The following is a 17,906-nucleotide window of genomic DNA, read 5'->3' on the forward strand; positions in this document are numbered from 1 at the left end:
TTTTGTTTTTTCTTTTTACGTATTAATTAATTCATATTTTGTATATTAAAATTATACTTATGGCATTTTATTTTATTTTGATCTTTTTTTTTGGTTTTACAATAATAATTTACTTAAATTTTTCATTTTTTAAGTAGAATTGAGATAAAATTATATTTTACCTGACATACATAATTTTATCTGACTTTAATAAAAAGGTGATAAATTAGAAATACTTGATAAAATAGTAATTTTTAATAATAATATTAGATGGTGTATACATTCTGAATTTCTGATTGTTGTAATGTTTTTTTTCCTTTTTATTTCTTTTTTTTTTTTTTAATGTTAAAAACTAGATTTCCAACACAAAAAAAAAATGACACAATCAGAATATGACAGCTTTCATCAAAAAAGTAGTCTCGAATCGATGTTCACAAATTTGATGGAAAAGGAGATTTCTCACCATAGAAGCGAAAGTTTATGACTTTGTTGAGATTTGAAGTGGTCTTCCAAATGTTGTCTCCAGATAAAACATGAAAGGTTTAAAACACACCTTGAACCTTAGGAAGTTTTTGGCTCAATTATGATAATGGCTACAAACTCAAGGAAACGATATGTTACATATGAATACAAAAGAAAAATAGGCATGATACTATTCAAAACTCTTTTCAAATAATAAACAGAGGCTATGAACAGTGTATTTCAACAGATGAGACGGTCATACAATGACAAGTTTGTATTATTCAGCAAAACAAGACAATCTTGCTGAGAGTCCAAAGTGTGAGGGAAGCGACCTTGCACGCTAAAATGCCGGAAAATATTAAAACAAAAACAGATTTAAGATCATTCAGACCAAGACCAAGACACTGATTGTTGCGCTTTTACTCATCAACCAATGAGTAACTTATTCTCTTCCAAGAAGCTGTAGGTTGGTACTTCCAGGTTGTATGGTGCAGGACCTTTCCTAATTCTTCCGGAGATATCATAATGCGAACCGTGACACGGACAAAACCAACCGCCATAATCACCAGCATTAGGCAAGGGGATGCACCCCAAATGAGTGCATACTCCAACCACAATTAACCATTCTGGATTCTTGACTCTAACCGAGTCTTCTTGTGGGTCCCTCAAGGATCCAACATCCACACTATTGGCCAGCTTAATGTCATCTTCTGTTCTTCGCCTGATGAAGACTGGCTTTCCACGCCACTTGACTGTCACGGTAGTTCCTGGTTCGATGCTCCCTAGGTCAACCTCAAGGGATGCAAGGGCAAGGACATCTTTACTTGCAGACATGCTCACAACAAGCTTCAGAACAAGCAGGCGGATAACCGAGGCATAAACAAACCTCCCACCCGACAAGACAAAATAGGCGAATGCACGCTTGCTAGGGTCACCAGGTGGGTAACGCTCATGGTTATGGTCGTCATAGACAATCTTTGAGTTAGGTGTTTTGACAGCTTCGACAGTGGCTGGGACTTCCGAAGCAAAACCTATCTCATTTCCTTGAGTAAGGACTTGAGAAGCGAACCCTGTAAATAGCATGTAAGATTAATATATAAACATCAAGGCAAACTTTTTTTCTGGTCAACTGGTCAACAACAAAAAGTAGTAAGCAAAAATATGTTGAAGAAATAACACTAAAGAAAGGACTACCAGTATCAAGATTTGACATTAATGTATATGCTCCTATACAAAAACATAAGCACACAAAACGGATACCAAGAGGTAACAGAATTCTACCATGATATTCAGATCAAGTGAAAACTAAACTACTCTATCTAACGCAAAATCCAAGGAAACAAATTTAATGATCAGAAATGCTTAAAACACAACAAAACTCCTAAGATAAGATTGCAAACATAGGTCTTTTGGTTAACAAAATTAAATTCCAGATTCCTTTGCTGATGCAAGTGACTCAGAGAAAACTAAACTATTCTATCCAACGCAAAATCCAGTGATCAGAAATGCTTAAAACACAATAAAACTCCTAAGATAAGATTACAAACATAGCTCTGTTGGATAACAAAAATGGAATTCCAGATTCCTTCGCTGATGCCTTTTTAGCTGCTATAAATCCTCCAAACCAGGTATCTAGTAATATGAGGTGCCCAAAGACGATAAAACATCCATTTACCTAATAATGAATAAACTACATGGATACACAAGATCAAAATCGATTATCTCACTCATCAAACAAAGGATTAACTCAAAACTGGTCAATTCATATCCGATCAATCACTATTCCAGTAAAGAGAAGAATGAAACGAAATGGTACATGAAGCTCTAATACACATAATGGAAATTCAAAAGAAATGACAGATTTTAATCCCACGGATCATCTCGCAGCTACGAGATACTAGGAATATCAATCACTCCGGGGACTAATACAAGCCCCCCAAAAAAAAAAGTGATTTTTTTTATAATTTCTGAATCATTCAATCAATACCACCAGAAAGAAAATCAATCAAGAGTTGTAGATCGGCAGACCTCTAATAAGGCTCCGGTGGTAAGAATTGAAAGATGAGAGATCTGCAGAGGGGACAGATCTAGAGGCGGGAGAGGAGTTTCCGCCATCGGAAAGGGTATGGTCACGGGAGAGGACGAAGGAGGTCGCCGTCGAAGATCTCTGCGAAACAGAAAAAAGCCTCCTTCCTGCTACTCGCAGCATCTCTGCTCAAATGGGTTATGGCTGATTCTAGGGTTTCGCTCAAAGCAAGAACACAATCGTAAGGTTAGGGATGGATTGGCCGATGCAAACAAAAAGATTAGTCCTTTTTTTTTTTCGTTGCGGATATTCCTTTTAATAGTCTTCGAGAAATCGTCAATTTGGTTTTTTACTAATAATACTCAAGAGACACAATGACGGTGTTTCTAACATGATAATTATGTAGCTTCGTGGCACCTTAATGTTCATTCGTGAGTATGAATAAGCTACTTCGGTATAATTGGAAGATTTATTTCCCGAATTGCCCACCTATCCAAATCGAAATAGGAGAAAACAATCTCATTGAAATTTGATGTCTCGAAAAGCTTTATTTCGAAGCAAACAACAAAATGTAAAATTGCGAATGACAAAATTCAAAACGAGATAAGTGGCCAGCTATATATTGTTTCCCAGGAGGGTCCATATTTATTTGTCAATTGGTGGCATCATCACAAGCATGTTTTCTTGGGGAAATTTCTCTCAAGATTTTCAGAGGTTGCTGAAGTCAACAGGTTCACGGAGGAGCCTCTCCATCTGTTGTGCCCTTGTCCTGATAGACATGTCCAACACCTTTTGTTGGAACTCTACGATTAGTCCACCGTAGATACTTGGATCAATCTGCAAAACACATTACCACCATTGACATAGATGCTTAGATTCCAGTTTATGGGTTAATTAATAATGACAAGCCTGTGATGCGTCTAATTGCATACCTTTTGTTCCACAGTGATTTTTTTCCCTGCTCCAATGATCTCCTGAAGCGTCTCCGTCAGTTCTTTCTCCTCAGCAGGGGGAAGCGGCTGTTGGTCCAAAGTCCAAACCATATGTTTAAATCCACAATGCTGAGTTTTATGGTTATTTAAGAGATAACAAGTATTAAAACTATATCTTACCATGACTGTGGTAACCAAAACTTTGACATCTCCCCTATGTGCGTTTGTCAGCTGCATAAATTTCTTCACAATGGCATCTAGGTTCTTCAGCTTTCCATTCTCAGCTAACAAAGCTGTTTTAGAATGCAAACAACTTTTTTATATCAAAAACAACATGGTCAATCAAAATCAGAAAAACAAAGGCAGTTTCAAACTTAAATTACATACAGAGGAAGTTCTTGGTGGGTTCTGCAAACTTTGCTTGATCACAAGCATCCCTAATAGCAGCCAATCTTGTCCCTCTAGGAACAGAGGGATCCTTTGTAAACTGAGCGAAAATAGGAGCTGTCTTCATTGCCTCGATCATCTCAGAAAGATCCGACTCAATCTTTTCCAAGGAATTCATTTTCACAGCTGCAATGTATAGCCACGAAGCAAAGTTGCCATTTTCACCAACTAAAGCAATAGGCACCTGAAACAACAAAAACAACACAAACAAGTATAAATCTAGACACACTTCCATTGCATAATCCATCAGTTCATCATTTCAAGCCTATCCAACAATTTCAAGCCATTGAAGCGATTCTCGCATCTATGAAATTATTACGAGGTAAGAATGGGTACCTTAACATTAGCGGTTGTTTGAGCCGAAGCAGTTGCATAATTTCTCAACTGCGATGGAAAAATACAAACTTTAAAGATGAATTGATAGCATTCTCAGGACAATAACAGAGAGAGTTAAAAGACTTGAAAAACATCTAAAGCCGGCCAATGTAAGCGAGAAAACACGATAATCTCATCCTCTACTTTTATCAATCCAATTAGGCGATTGGATCGACTGATCTCGTAAAAATCGACTCCGAACAAAAAACTGGTATAAAGATTCGATTTTTGAGAATACGATTACCGCTGGGAAAAGCGACCCTCCATGGGGATTGGATCTAACGGAGGAGACAGAATCTGATACGGCGATGTTCTTGAAGAAGGAGATTCCCGATCTGAAACGATTAGCCAAAGCCATTTTTGTTGCAGATAGATTTTGATTGGAACCCTAGAAATGAGAAGAAGTCGATCAGCTGCTTCGTTCGAGCAAAGAGAGATGAAACTGGTCAGAGGAAGAAAATAACTTAAGAGAATTTGGGCTTCACTGGGCTCATACTTATTTTTATTGGGCTTATTACTTACTACCAGTGTAGGTTATTATAATAATAAAATACTAAATATTACATAATCATATAGAAATCTTTAACCATCAATCAAGAAATGTAACATATGAAATATATGTTTTCTTTCCGATCTTCAATTATTTTTTACATTTCTTTGAATAATTTATTTTTAGATTTAGCTACATTATTATTATTATTATTATTATATATATATATATATTAAATAAAAAGGAGAACAATATAGAAGGATGCAATTGGATTTGTACTGAAGGCTCTTGAGAGCGATGCAACTTGGAGAATATGTTTTTTTCCATCTGAACAATATGCAATGCGTTGTCATTGTCGTTTGACCAATTTTTTAAAAAGTTTCATTATCATCTCTTGCAAATAAGTCTTCAAATGTGAAATATGACTTTTATAGCATTGTCGAAAGATACAAAAAAGCACAATTAGTTGTTAATTACGGAAACATGGTTGTCTTGATTTTGTTAATACATACTGTAATATTTATTCACTTCTTGCAAAGTTTAGTTATTTTTATTGTCGTTGTTAAAGTGCTTTAGAGTGATGTAGCTATATTTGGATGGTCACTATTTCATCATACTAACATTGTATAATGCTTTTAAGAGTTTGGGATCTGTTTGGGAATATTTATGGAGAGCATTTGTTTACTACATTTTGAAATGACTACTCTTGAAACTTAACTTTTACACAAAAGTTAAAAACTAAACAAAATCAACAACAATTTGTGGTTAGCAAGATCTACCAGAAGTTAGGGGATTAAGGAGGAGTGAGGGGTAAAAGTATAATTTCGAGTGGCAATGAAGTGGCACGTTCACCTGTCGGCACAGTGGAGAAGAGAACAACAAACCTTCTTCTCTCTTGTTCACATTCATAATTTGATGAACAGTCTTCTTCTCTGATGCAGAAACCCTCTCCCTGAATCTTGATTCTCTCGATTTTCACACAATCAAGATTTGAAGCAACGTTTTGAGAAAAATCTTTGACACCACCATGTAAGTTTTGAGAAAAATCTTGGAGGCAGACTTCAGTTCTGTGGTGTACCTGCATTGTGTCGTGTTTTATTTTCATTTGGTACTTTCTTTTGGTTTTGGTGTCTTGTCTGTCATCTAATCTTCTAGGGAAATCTTTTTGTTTTTGTTTTTCCTAAGAATCAACTATTTTGGAATCTAGAGTATTGATCTGGAGTATGATTAGTCAAATCTAGGATTCTTAAGAAAATGGTACTGAGAGATGTGTATTATTTGCACATTTCAGGTTTTCTGGCAATATGTACCAATAGTGATTTGATTTGTTTGGTCATTGTTTGAATAACAGTTGGATTCTTGTTCAGATTTGGTTGGCTGATTGTGGGAGGAATTAATTCCAGAGATATATAGCAGGTGATGGTTGTGCAACAATGGCAAAGAAGAAGGGCTTGTTCACTGTATTGAAAAGGATTTTTATTTCAGAAGCTAATTCAGAAAAGGTGAAGACAAAGAAATTAATCTCATTCTAATACTGATTGTTTCTGGCTTTCTGCATCTTGTTTGATTATTCTTATGTATTTCTGCAGAAAGAGAAGAGAAGAAAATGGACATTTTGGAAGCTTAGGATTAAGAAAAGATTACCTTCTATTACAGCACCTCCAGAGCACAGAACAAGTAATGAATCGCACGAGGAACATAAGGAGGAAAGTGTGTCAGATGTGGGTGAAATCAGCCAAGTGTCTTGTAGTCGACAGTTAGATTCCATAGAAGAGTCAAAAGGTTCAACATCCCCAGAAACGGCTGATCTGGTTGTCCAATATCAAATGTTTCTAAATAGACAGGAAGAAGTTCTTGCTGCTACTCGCATTCAGACTGCTTTCCGGGGTCATCTTGTAAGCTTGTGCACCTTTTTCTTATGAAGTTCCTGAAAGAATTACTCATCTTCATGAAAGCTTTGTGTTAGTCTGGTACTGGAGTTATGAAGTTATCTTGTAGCCGTGTTGACTATAGTTGAGTAGGTTAGGTAGAGAGCTAAGATGTTAAAAGGAAGTTTAGGCAGAAGGAGTTGGGGATTCTGAATGGGTCTAGGATCTTGGTTTGGGAAGTAGTTGAAAATTTGAGACTTCTCGTTGATCTTTGGTGAACTGAATAAAGGAGAGTTTACCGGTTTCTATCTTGGCATTTATGTCCTGTGTCAGTCACCTATATAGTCTTTTGAGAAGCAGATGTGAATCTTTTAAAGCCAATTGTCTTCTCTCATTTTTCAGGGGACATGCTGATAATGTTTTTGAAATTCATTGCAGGCAAGGAAAGCTCTACGTGCGTTGAAGGGAATAGTGAAGCTCCAAGCATATATCAGAGGTCGTGCTGTGAGACGTCAAGCAATGACTACACTAAAATGCTTGCAATCTGTTGTGAACATTCAGTCACAGGTCTGTGGTAAGAGAACACAAATTCCCGGAAGTGCTCACAGAGATTATGAAGAGAGCAATATATTCAATGAGAACATTCTCAAGGTACGTATTCTGATCTAAAAAGGTTAACTCTTTGGAAACAGTGCAGTAGAGTTTATTAGTATGTAAGAAAGTATTATGTTTTCAGGTGGACACAAACGGTCAAAAGAGATGGGACGATAGTCTTTTAACAAAGGAAGAAGCGGAAGCTGTGGTCATGAGCAAGAAAGAAGCTTCACTAAGAAGAGAAAGGATAAAGGAATATGCAGTCACCCACCGGGTACCTACACGCTTGTTTCATTTGGCTTTTTACTGCTTTCCAAGTTTCATATTGACCTGAAAACTGATTCTTTGTGAACATCAGAAATCCGCGGAGTCATACCAGAAACGAAGTAACACGAAATGGAAGTACTGGTTAGACGAATGGGTAGATACACAACTAACCAAGAGCAAGGAGCTCGAAGATCTCGACTTCTCTTCAAAAACAAAACCGAAAGACGAAACTTTGAATGAGAAACAGCTTAAAACTCCAAGGAACTCATCACCAAGAAGATTGATGAATAATCATAGAAGACAAGTTTCAATGGGTGAAGAGGAACAAAGCCCTGCCGCGGTGGCAGTCACTACTCCAACTTATATGGTTGCCACAGAGTCAGCAAAGGCAAAGTCAAGATCATTGAGCTCCCCAAGGATAAGACCGAGAAGTTTTGACACACAGTCAGAGAGTTACTCGCCGTATAAGAACAAGCTATGCCTGACGACGTCAATGATGAGTGAAGCACCAAGCAAAGTGAGGATAGCCAACAATGGCAGTAGTACAAGGCCAAGTGCATACCAGCAACGGTCTCCAGGGTTAAGGGGATTTAACATAGGCCCTTTGAAGTCATGCAATAATAATACTCTATTGAACGATCTCAGCATTAATTCAGAAAGATCTCTACCGAGCTGGAACAAGCAGAGCAGCTTGAGATGAGTGTGGATATTGAACCCTGTATATATACATACATACGTTCCAATGAGGGTTACACTCACATCATGTGTATCAAAATCTTGTTTTGGTTTTTGTTTACACTACTTTGTTTATCTCAACTTCAATTGGCTAATTTCACAAGGACAATAATCATAAGATATTGTCATTTGGGTTAAGTATACAAGAAAATAAACATATATATGTTATTGTAACCAAAATTTGGTAAATCTATTGGTTTCTTCTACTATTAAGAACCTTTTCTAAGATATAGAAGCAGCGTGACTCGAGCGACACCGTTTTGGTAAAAGGTTGGAGAAGATATGTCACTGGTCGACTACGACGATTCTTCATCCGACGACGATGTCTTAGCCGCCGAGGAGAAACCTCTCCCACAACCGCAACCGCAACCGCAACAGCGTCGGGTTTCTCCAGCTCAAGCTTTACCTCCAATTAGGCAGTGAGTGATTTTAGGGTTTCCCAGTCTTGTATTCGTGTTACTGGAACCAAGCTTAAACAGCTATGACTAATATGATTCATATAGCTTAGTTTTCTCATTGTTCGTCTTTGTGTAATTGTGCTGAAGCAGAGCTTTTTGATTCATATGTAGCTATAAATCTAGCTTCAGGCTTCAAGTACTGTTCTTTCCCTTAGTATAGATGCGTGTGTATAAATCTTAGTTTCTTAGGTTGCGAAAGTGAGTTCCTTTTGTTGATTCCGATCTGGCTCAATTCTCTGATACTCTATGTGTCGAGATTAAGTTTTGAAGCTGTGTTGTGTCAAGTTTGGGTATTGAATACAATTTCCTTTGTGGGTTTGTAGGAGATGTGAGCAGGAAGAGATTGTTGAGAAGCTACCGGATGCTTTGCTTCTTCTGGAGTCCCCCACACTTGCACAGGTGACTGGCGGAGACCATGCTTCCGTTGTTGCAGCTGCAATGGCCCAGAATGCAGTACGGAAGAGAGACTTGAATGGGAATGCTTCTTCTCTTCCTCGTCGTCCCAAGCTACCAAGAGGAAATTTGCCTCATTCCAAGAATTATCCTGATACTTTGGGTAATGTGCTTGTGCCTCCTCAGCTCAAGGGAAGGTTAGTCATAATATATCATATTTGCTTGTTCCATCTCTTTTTCACTATATTTCTTAAACATTAAATTTAAAAACTATGGAGAAAGGCTATGAGTGTTGTTAACAATCATTCAAAGAGTTATTTAGGGGATTTTGTGCTTGACATGTGTTTTAGGAAATTATCAATTGTTGACATTATGAGCATCTTCATGAGAACAGCTCCTGAATTAGGTGCAATATCTTGTTTAGAACAATTATAATCGAATTAACTTGAGATTGTATCTGCAGGAGCAATGTTGCTACAGAGGATATGAGCAGGCTTTTTGTGAAAAAACGGCAAGACTCTTCCAAGGCAAGATCTCCAGATCAGGAATAGTTTGGTCAAAATTTAATGGTTTTGTGTCTCTGACTAATTGCGCAACATAATAGTGGTATCTTACCAGAAAGAACAGAGTATGTAACCTTTTTTGTTTTCTCAAATTTTTGGTACAATTTATACAAAAGAAAAAAATAAGGTTTGAAATTACCATTATGCTAATTGCTTAGTAGTGAGTAGTAATTTATCATTTGGGTTATGATAGATGTTAAAATCTTGGAAGTGCGACTTGGTTGATCATTTACGGTGACATTCGTTTACTTCTTAGAGTTATTTGGCTTGACCACTGATAATCCTTAGTTTTAACATGAGCAAATTTCAAACAAAACAAAAAATTGCAGAAAAATAGAGACATCAATCTTCATTTAAAAAATAAAAGTCTCCAAAACGAAAGTATTGTTCTTAGAAGTTTGTCGGGTTAACGAAACCAAACTCGAGTATTTGACATGTGAAGCCACTAAAAACTTCTCTAAAGTAAGGGAACTTGTTCACATAAAGTATCAAAACATGAGTAGTAAAACCATTTCACAGCGTTGAATCATCTTAAAACCAACTCCTTACAAGAAGTGGTCAAGTCTACAAACAGGATATGTATGTACTAATACAACGGTTGCCTACTGATGTTGCTGATTGGTGTTTGGTGGAGGGCCGGGAGGTAAAGGCGGCTGCGGCTGCTGCTGCTGCACGAAATAAAATACATAGAACGTATTAGTCAACGAATTTTGTGCTATTTTAAGCTCAGCAATAGCATATACAACATCTAATCATACCAAAGAACCTAGCTAGTAAGTTTCAAACGAGCTGCAAAAGTTATATATTGTGGTTCAATCGTATCAGGATGTTTTGCATTGTTGTGCAGTAGACATCTTTGCCTATTTGTACATATATGTATGCGAAACCTTTACGGGTATACTAAACAACAAAAGACTAGTGTTTAAATGAGACCTGTTGGAAAGGGTTGTTGTAGCCTGGAATCATTTGTGGACGGTTGAAACCACCACGTCCCTGGGGATACATTTGGGGTCCACCATTGCTTGGTGGTCCTTGAAATACTCCTGAAGGAGCACCCATAAAATGACTTTGCGACATCTGAGGATTCATGCCACCTTGCATTCCCTATTCCAACAACAAGTGAGGATTAATATCTCTTTCTACACAGTAAAAATGATTTTTAACCTCCCTAAAATATCACTAAGAAAATAAAAAAAGAGGAATCCAACTCATGGGGTACCCACAAAAGACAGGCTTAAGTTGCGGTCGAATTACAAGAGATCTGAGAGTCATACCATTGATCCAGGCATCTGATGAGACATAGGCATTGAGGAAGGTGGCATGTGACCGTGAGGAGGCATTTGCATAGGCCGGGGAAGATGATGAGGGTGCAATGGCATATGAGATGATGGTGGTAGCTGATGGTGAGGCATATTGGGCATTGGAGGCATTTGCTGGGGATGACCTTGGTGGTGGTGTTGTTGTTGCTGATACCCTTGCTGCTGGCCACTTCCAAGAAGCGATGGGTGGGGACCAGGTGGCAGAGGAGGAGCTCCCAGTGCCATGGAACCTGGAAGAGGCTGTTTATGTTCCCCTTGAGAGGATGCATCAAATGGCATTGCTATTCCAATTCCTGGGATGGTCCCCTCGTTCCGTGTCAGCCCAGGCACAAATGCTCCAGGAAATGGCGATGCCTCAGATGGTTGGAAAATATCAGTCTCGCGATTACCAAAACCTTGTTCATTATAGCCTGACACAAATTACAGTAATTAGTACACACAAATTACAGCTTCAATTCGGTACTAAACAATAAATAGAAAACACTAATTTCTGACAAATGGAACTTGAAAGTACATGCTTTAAAACAGTAAGTGAGACACTAATGACCAAAGATTTTCTCGAGAGCCAAAAGTACTTGGGTCTGATTTTTAAAGCCTGTAGAAATCTGCACCCATATCAGACCAGCTCAGCTTGACCAGTCAAGTCTGTTCTTTTCGACAAAAAATTTCAGTTAATCATGGTGCCATATGGCTGTTCGAGCCTGAACCTTAAAAAGTCAAGGTCCATTTCGAACAAGCCATTATAGGAATAGACTGACCCCTGCCAGGGCCTGACCAGTTAAGCCTATCACAGCATCCTTCCTACTCATATGGATAAGGACATAGTATTATGCACTACCCACACCTTATCCATCGTGTCTACTAAAAAATCAGATACTAATAGCCTAAAAACAAACCTTGGTTCTGCATAAGGACATCTCGGGGATTATCTGCAGGCCTGTTTCTGCACCAAAACTTGGTTGTGTGATCATTGCTACCACTGCAGATAATAGGGGGAAAAATCAATATCTGAAGCATTTATTTATTCAAGAGCACAAGGAACCACAACACATCATAGAATAAAACTGTAAGGAACTCATAGCACCGGACTATTGAAATTGCTACCTGCAAAGAAGATATCCAATAGGATGCCATGCAAGATCCCAAACACTGTTATCATGAGCATTTGGGATTTCAATCTGCGGGTTTTCATGCCTGGGAATTAAGAAAAGTTTTTCATAATTAGATACACCTCAAAAAAAAACCACAAAATATAAGGTAAAGTAAGATGCTACTAGTATATGTAGATACCTCATGACTGAATATAAAATGTAGACAAGAAACAAGAGTTGACAAATCCTTAGAAGTGATTAAAGCAATAGCAGCATAAACGAATAAATAAAACAGCATATTGCTGCACAACAGTACCTACCCCACAATCCAATGACAAATGGAGCCGTCAGAGCTCCCACTGACAAAATACTCCTCATGGAAGGGATGCCATGCCAAAGCTTTAACAGAGTTCGACCACTTTTAATTAGAAATAGTTGCAAATTAGAAATATCGAAGAAACAAATTGATAACTCGCATCCATGGGATAATGTCTCATATGTCGACCTCCATTAAGTAAAGCATGGGTACAATGATAATCTTTCAAAGGCATATACTTTAGAGTCCTAGTCAAGGTACAGAAAAGTCATTTTATGAGGGCAGTTTGTCTGCTTTCACGTGTTTGAAGACATGGTCATTAGAGAATTTGACAGCTTACATGTTACATCTTTCGTGTGCCCACGAAAGGATTGAAGCTCTTTCATAGTCCTTATATCGTACAGCTGCAGATTACATGCATAAGTGTCATACAAATGTTTCCATAATGCACGGACAAAATCTAAGTTACAAATCAATACACCCCCCAAGAAAGTTAGCCTTACCTTAATTATCTGATCTTTCGAGGCCGTTAAAAGCCAATTGCCATTTTGGTTCCACTTCACGCTAAGCACTATGTTTTTGTGACCATGACTGCAGAAGTGAGAATAGGCCATCAAGTTCGTCAAAGCTTTGAACGTGAAACAATAATAAAATACATAATACATTTACGCACTACTTACAGTGAGCAAAGCTCTCTCTCAGTTCTAGTATCCCACAGTTTGACAAGTTGGTCTTTTCCACCTGTTAACACAGATTAAACAGCGAATAATCATAGAGAGAAGCTCTGAAATATACAACTGTTTCTTTCTAATTAAATTATCAAAATAGAAGTCTATACAATAATGTACCAGAAACTAGTAGGGACTTTGTGGGGTGCCAGTCAACGCTCTTGACATCCCAACCATGGCCTGCCTGAGTTCAAAATATAAAGAACCCTTTGGTCACGTAAAAAAAATAGAAGAAAATACAAATATGAAGAAAATTGTGAAAACATGCCTTCAAAAGGATAGGAAAAAAAAGCACCAATTTGGAGCCTTCAAAACTAACTAATATTTCCATGGCATGACACCAAACCGAATCTCAATAATACTTTTTCTGTGTAGCCTAAGGGTCCAATTATAATAACATACATCACATTCCAAATGGCCTTCTGAATTCAAACTAGAAGAGAAAGCAACTACGAAATTCACTATCTGCCGATAATCTGTTCAGATCACATTACCGGTTAATGAGCATTCTTCTTGGCACTTGGCAAAATCCCAGACTTTAACAGTCGTATCATCAGAACACGAGCAGAACTTTAAATCTGTTTTACAGAAACTGTTCGATACGTACTGTTAAAATTTAAAGAGATTCATTTAATATACTAACATATCAAACCTTTTTTTTTACCTTAAATCGCGAATTGATTCCTTGTGAGCAGTTTTATTGGCTTTCACATTGTTCATATTGTTCTGCCAATACCTGATACATAAGAAACAATTGATCTTTACCGTCACAGCAAAAACTAAATCTGAATCATAGAATTCCGAGCTTTTCATTTTCATTATCACAAGTTTGAGAGTGAAAGAAAAAAAATTACTTTATTGTGCCTCCATCATCACCAGAAACCATATAATTGTCATTGTGGCTCCATACCATCGACCTTATAGGTTGATCATGTGCCTGATTTTGACAGCAGATTTTAACAGTCAATACCAGGAGCAACAGCTATAGAGGAATCAAAACAGAAGTTTCCAAAGATTAGTAAACACAAGCTGAGAAACGAACCTGAAGAATCATTTCAAAATTAAAAGATTGCCCATTCCAAAGAGTAAACTCCCCACTTTGGGAGCCCGTGATAAGACGTCGGCCTGAAGGTGTCCACTAAATACAAGAAACCCAATCAGCAATGATCGCATTAAGTTGGCATAACAGAGTTAAGAAAGAAAAAAGAAAAGAAAGACGTTAGCTTTCTTGAATAGACAAACATGGCAAACAGGGAATAATACAAAGCACCCAGCTGTTAGAGGGAAATACCAATACACGGTTGATTGAACAACGATTCTTGTTTAGAGATGTGTGAACAAACTTTGCAGTAAAGCTTGTTGAAGGATTATCTGAATAGGCAACTGTGGGAAGCATCTGAAACATTGATATTTAAGTTAGAGCAGAAAATCAAAAATCTTATTGCATAACACAGAAAAGCAAAGAAATCTAACATCAACTGCTGCAGCTGGGGTTGGTTGTAAAGAGGTCCTATCCCTTGAGTCTCGCTGCCATGTTCGAGCCTGAACAAAAACATAAACTCTATTCCTTTAGTTCCACATAATCAATCAATTAAGAAAAGAAATACTGTGACAGCAATGGGAATACAGTACCTGAATGTATTTCACAACGGTGCTGGTGTAGTCAACAGCTCTTCTCTGTGTATGTTTTCTCATTCGTTTCGCCCCAAAACTGTCTACATTTGCTGCAACATCAGACAGAGAGACATCAGATCTCACTAATCCAAAAAAAATAAGAAGAAGAAGAAGCTCAAGTCTACAATACTACTTACGGTCGAAGGGGCCAGAGGGGTGGTGGTAGTCGGGATTGATGTTAGAGGAAGAAGCTGACGACTGCCGCATCATCGGTGGTGGTGGCATCTGTGAACCCCTGTGCAAGTCGCCGCCGGCGTACATTGTTGCCCACGAAGAATGAAGACTGATTTATGCTAATCGAATGAGAACTGCGAAAGTGTTCGAATTTAGGTTATCTTGAAACGAGCGTGGGTCTCGTTAGGGGTGGGCGTGTATCAAAATTCGCGAATTGATGACAACCCAAGAGCAGAGAAGAACAATGTGTAGACAAAAGATGATAAGTCGATAATGGCGTGAAGAGAAGAAAGAGAGATTAGGGTTTTTTTTTTCCTCTCGGCAAAGCTAAACCCTCGCAGCCTTGAAGAAAGAATCGGATCGCCGGTCGGTTTAAAGTTTAACGAAAAGATTAGCCTTTAATCTCTTTTTTTTTTTTTTGGTATGAAGATTAGCCTTTAATCTCTACGAATTTGCTAAAAAAAAATCTCTACGAATTTATGTTTTATTTTTAAGATGTATATGTATCTAAATAAAATGAATTTAGTTGTAATTTTATAGTATTGTAATTAAACACTAGATTGTTACCCGCGGTACACCGCGGGTTAATTATTTGATTTTTTTGTCTTTTTATAAACTGATGAATTTGTTGCATATAATATCTTTTGTTGTACATTGCGAGTCACATGCGTTGTAACTAAAAATAAAAATTTTAAGTTGTATTTGTTTTGTTTAGTGTTTAAAATTGTATAATTGTATTTTGATTTGTTAATCCCAGGATTTCACCCGTGATATATTATCCCGTATTAATATCAATCCAAATCCGACCCGTCCCACCAAATAATCATGTCCCGTAAAATTAAACATCATTTTGTTATTTTTTTTAATAACACTTTTATTTAAAAGACATATAATTCGAGTCAATTTAAAAGTTTGCTTTCAAATAGTTTCTATAATATATATATATATATATATATTTTTTTTCAAATTAGTGTGTGTTTTTAGACCAACCCGTAAAAATATTTTAAAAATGTATATTAAAATACTAAATAATTGTATTTCGATTTGTTAATTTTAAGATTTCACCGTGGTATATTGTCCCGTTTTAGATAATTGTAGAAATTAAGAAAATATCAGAATGACTCAATTTTGGGTCAGAGTAAAAAAAAAAATACGACCTGATTAAACGCGCAAATTTGTTTTTCAAAAATGATAATATAGATTGTACACATATTTTTTTTTTCATCGATTGAGTAATATATGTCCGTTTTAAAAAATTTGAATCATAGCATATGCAGAAAAAAATCGAATTTTTTTATTAAGTATATATATTTTATAATAGTTCAAAATAATATAAATATAAGATCATATAAAAGTGAAATGAGAATCATATATTTATGTTTTAATTAGGTAGAGAGGTTTTAGGAAATTAGTTCAAATTTTTTATATTAGCATTAAATAATCATATTTGATTTCTATATCTATAAAAATTGTAGAGAATATGCCATAAATAAAGAGTTTAGGTATAGTAATTAGTTGAGAAAATATATATTTTTTAGATTTTATTGATTAATTTTCGTTTTTTAATTTTGTCAAAAATAAGGAAAGATCCGATTGAAGATTTCCGGGTCAAAAATAAACAAAATTTGACCTGATTAGGAACCCCAAAAAGTGTTGCAAAAATGTATAGTAGATAATTTTGAAAGTTGAAACTGTGTGTTTTTTTTTTTTTTGGCTGAGAAGAAAACTTTTGTCTTTTTTTTTTTTGGAACAAAATTACTTTTGTCTTTTTAGTTTGTAAAACTATAACCTAAATAGCTTTGTAATTAATTTGGTAAAATATAATCAACCACTAAACTTTACGCGGGGGGGGGGGGGGGGTATTCAATTAAAGATTGAGGAGGGTTTCGTGGAATTTAGGAAATTTTGGATTTAGAGTGATTTAAGTGAGTTTATAGGATACTTTTGGTGGAATTGTTATTTTTATTTTAAAAAAGGAAAGATAATTTGTGATTTGATGAGCTTTTAAAGAGATAATATATAGGTGATTTGGTGAGATTTTTAGCACAAAAAATAGAAAAATTAGGATTCTCTAAAAAATTACAGACCGTAGAATCAATATCAATGAACCATTCACATGCTTAAAAATAATTGGAATCACCATCAACAAGGCAAATGGGGACTTTGATTTTAGGATCTCTTATGTATTTTTGTTCAAGGGATCGAGATCGAGAGAGATGAAGACGAGGATGAAGAGAGGAGATTGTTTCACTAGTTTAGTTTTGTTAGCCACATGTTTTTATTTGGTTTTTTTTGTTTTTAATCAAATACCACCTCTAGAGGTGTGATTGTTTAGTTGTTATTTTTACACTAAAAATGTATCCAAAGTCTCACCAAATCTGTTTTCAATAATTGTTTAAAAAAGTTTTGTTAAGTTTGAATAACAGTGGATTTGATATGGGTTTTAGAAATTCATGATTGAATAACATGAGATTTGAAATGATTTGGAATGATTTTACATAAATTTTAGTTTCAATAACATGGAATTTGGGAAGAGATTTTAAAATCACTAATTGAATAACAGGTGATTTAAACAAAAAACCAAAATTTTCTAAAATCATTGTTCCAATACACCCCCCACATGTACATGTATGATTCAAACTTGGTTTCTTCAAATATTGTTGTTGTGTTGTGTCAATGGCTCAATGATTATTTCAAACATAAAAATCATGACAGAGTGTGTGTGAATTGTGAATGAAAACACACACATAATTCACGTATTCATAGTGGAACATATTGGAAAATTTGAAGACTGATCCTAAATAAAAAAATTAGTGAGCCATTGAACTGTTTAATAAAAAAATTGGCCGGAAGCGAACGTACGTTTCTTGCTTGATAAATAATAGTTGTTACTGTTGAATAAGCTTGAAGAGTTGAAGATAACTTGAAGAAAAAGTCTTTTGTTTAAAACCAAGATATGGATAATTAGAGATAATATTAGAATATATTAGGAGTTATCTAATATGTTGTAATTTC

General features: G+C 36.2%; 5 protein-coding genes across 7 annotated transcripts; 2 read left to right on the forward strand and 3 right to left on the reverse strand.

The window, feature by feature from the left end:
• Positions 1-632: 632 nt before the first annotated feature.
• LOC9309681 (cytochrome b-c1 complex subunit Rieske-4, mitochondrial) lies at positions 633-2,885 on the reverse strand. Its single transcript, XM_021023491.1, has 2 exons — positions 2,470-2,885; positions 633-1,511 (listed from the first exon to the last, which is right to left on the reverse strand). Exons 1-2 carry the CDS (start codon positions 2,648-2,650, stop codon positions 868-870), a joined length of 825 nt encoding a protein of 274 aa, XP_020879150.1. The 5' UTR covers positions 2,651-2,885; the 3' UTR covers positions 633-867.
• Positions 2,886-2,971: 86 nt separating this feature from the next.
• Positions 2,972-4,702, reverse strand: LOC9309682 (ATP synthase subunit O, mitochondrial). Its single transcript, XM_021023492.1, has 6 exons — positions 4,466-4,702; positions 4,183-4,230; positions 3,787-4,030; positions 3,580-3,692; positions 3,400-3,486; positions 2,972-3,304 (listed from the first exon to the last, which is right to left on the reverse strand). Exons 1-6 carry the CDS (start codon positions 4,577-4,579, stop codon positions 3,176-3,178), a joined length of 735 nt encoding a protein of 244 aa, XP_020879151.1. The 5' UTR covers positions 4,580-4,702; the 3' UTR covers positions 2,972-3,175.
• A 776-nt stretch (positions 4,703-5,478) lies between these two features.
• LOC9309683 (protein IQ-DOMAIN 1) lies at positions 5,479-8,256 on the forward strand. 2 transcript variants are annotated; one of them, XM_002871522.2, is made up of 6 exons: positions 5,479-5,740; positions 6,079-6,213; positions 6,301-6,606; positions 7,018-7,230; positions 7,316-7,447; positions 7,532-8,256. In XM_002871522.2, the coding sequence occupies exons 2-6, from the start codon at positions 6,145-6,147 to the stop codon at positions 8,138-8,140; spliced, it is 1,329 nt and encodes a 442-aa protein (XP_002871568.1). In that variant the 5' UTR covers positions 5,479-5,740; positions 6,079-6,144; the 3' UTR covers positions 8,141-8,256. The 2 variants fall into 2 exon arrangements, with proteins under 2 accessions (XP_002871568.1, XP_020877373.1); XM_021021714.1 differs by having other exon boundaries at positions 5,528-5,740; positions 6,063-6,213.
• Positions 8,257-8,355: 99 nt separating this feature from the next.
• Positions 8,356-9,739, forward strand: LOC9307638. The gene is made up of 3 exons (XM_002871523.2): positions 8,356-8,594; positions 8,957-9,223; positions 9,490-9,739. Exons 1-3 carry the CDS (start codon positions 8,458-8,460, stop codon positions 9,575-9,577), a joined length of 492 nt encoding a protein of 163 aa, XP_002871569.1. The 5' UTR covers positions 8,356-8,457; the 3' UTR covers positions 9,578-9,739.
• Positions 9,740-9,941: 202 nt separating this feature from the next.
• LOC9307639 (flowering time control protein FY) lies at positions 9,942-15,265 on the reverse strand. Of its 2 annotated transcripts, none has more exons than XM_021021713.1 (18): positions 14,855-15,265; positions 14,676-14,767; positions 14,517-14,585; positions 14,335-14,439; positions 14,086-14,181; positions 13,898-13,980; positions 13,708-13,779; positions 13,538-13,635; positions 13,164-13,223; positions 12,996-13,056; positions 12,819-12,906; positions 12,656-12,719; positions 12,320-12,398; positions 12,013-12,102; positions 11,805-11,887; positions 10,864-11,318; positions 10,523-10,693; positions 9,942-10,254 (listed from the first exon to the last, which is right to left on the reverse strand). In XM_021021713.1, the coding sequence occupies exons 1-18, from the start codon at positions 14,976-14,978 to the stop codon at positions 10,192-10,194; spliced, it is 1,953 nt and encodes a 650-aa protein (XP_020877372.1). In that variant the 5' UTR covers positions 14,979-15,265; the 3' UTR covers positions 9,942-10,191. The 2 variants fall into 2 exon arrangements, with proteins under 2 accessions (XP_020877372.1, XP_020877371.1); XM_021021712.1 differs by having other exon boundaries at positions 9,942-10,257.
• Between the last annotated feature and the right edge of the window lie 2,641 nt (positions 15,266-17,906).

Source organism: Arabidopsis lyrata, assembly GCF_000004255.2.
Source record: "Arabidopsis lyrata subsp. lyrata unplaced genomic scaffold ARALYscaffold_6, whole genome shotgun sequence".
NCBI lineage: Eukaryota > Viridiplantae > Streptophyta > Magnoliopsida > Brassicales > Brassicaceae > Arabidopsis > Arabidopsis lyrata.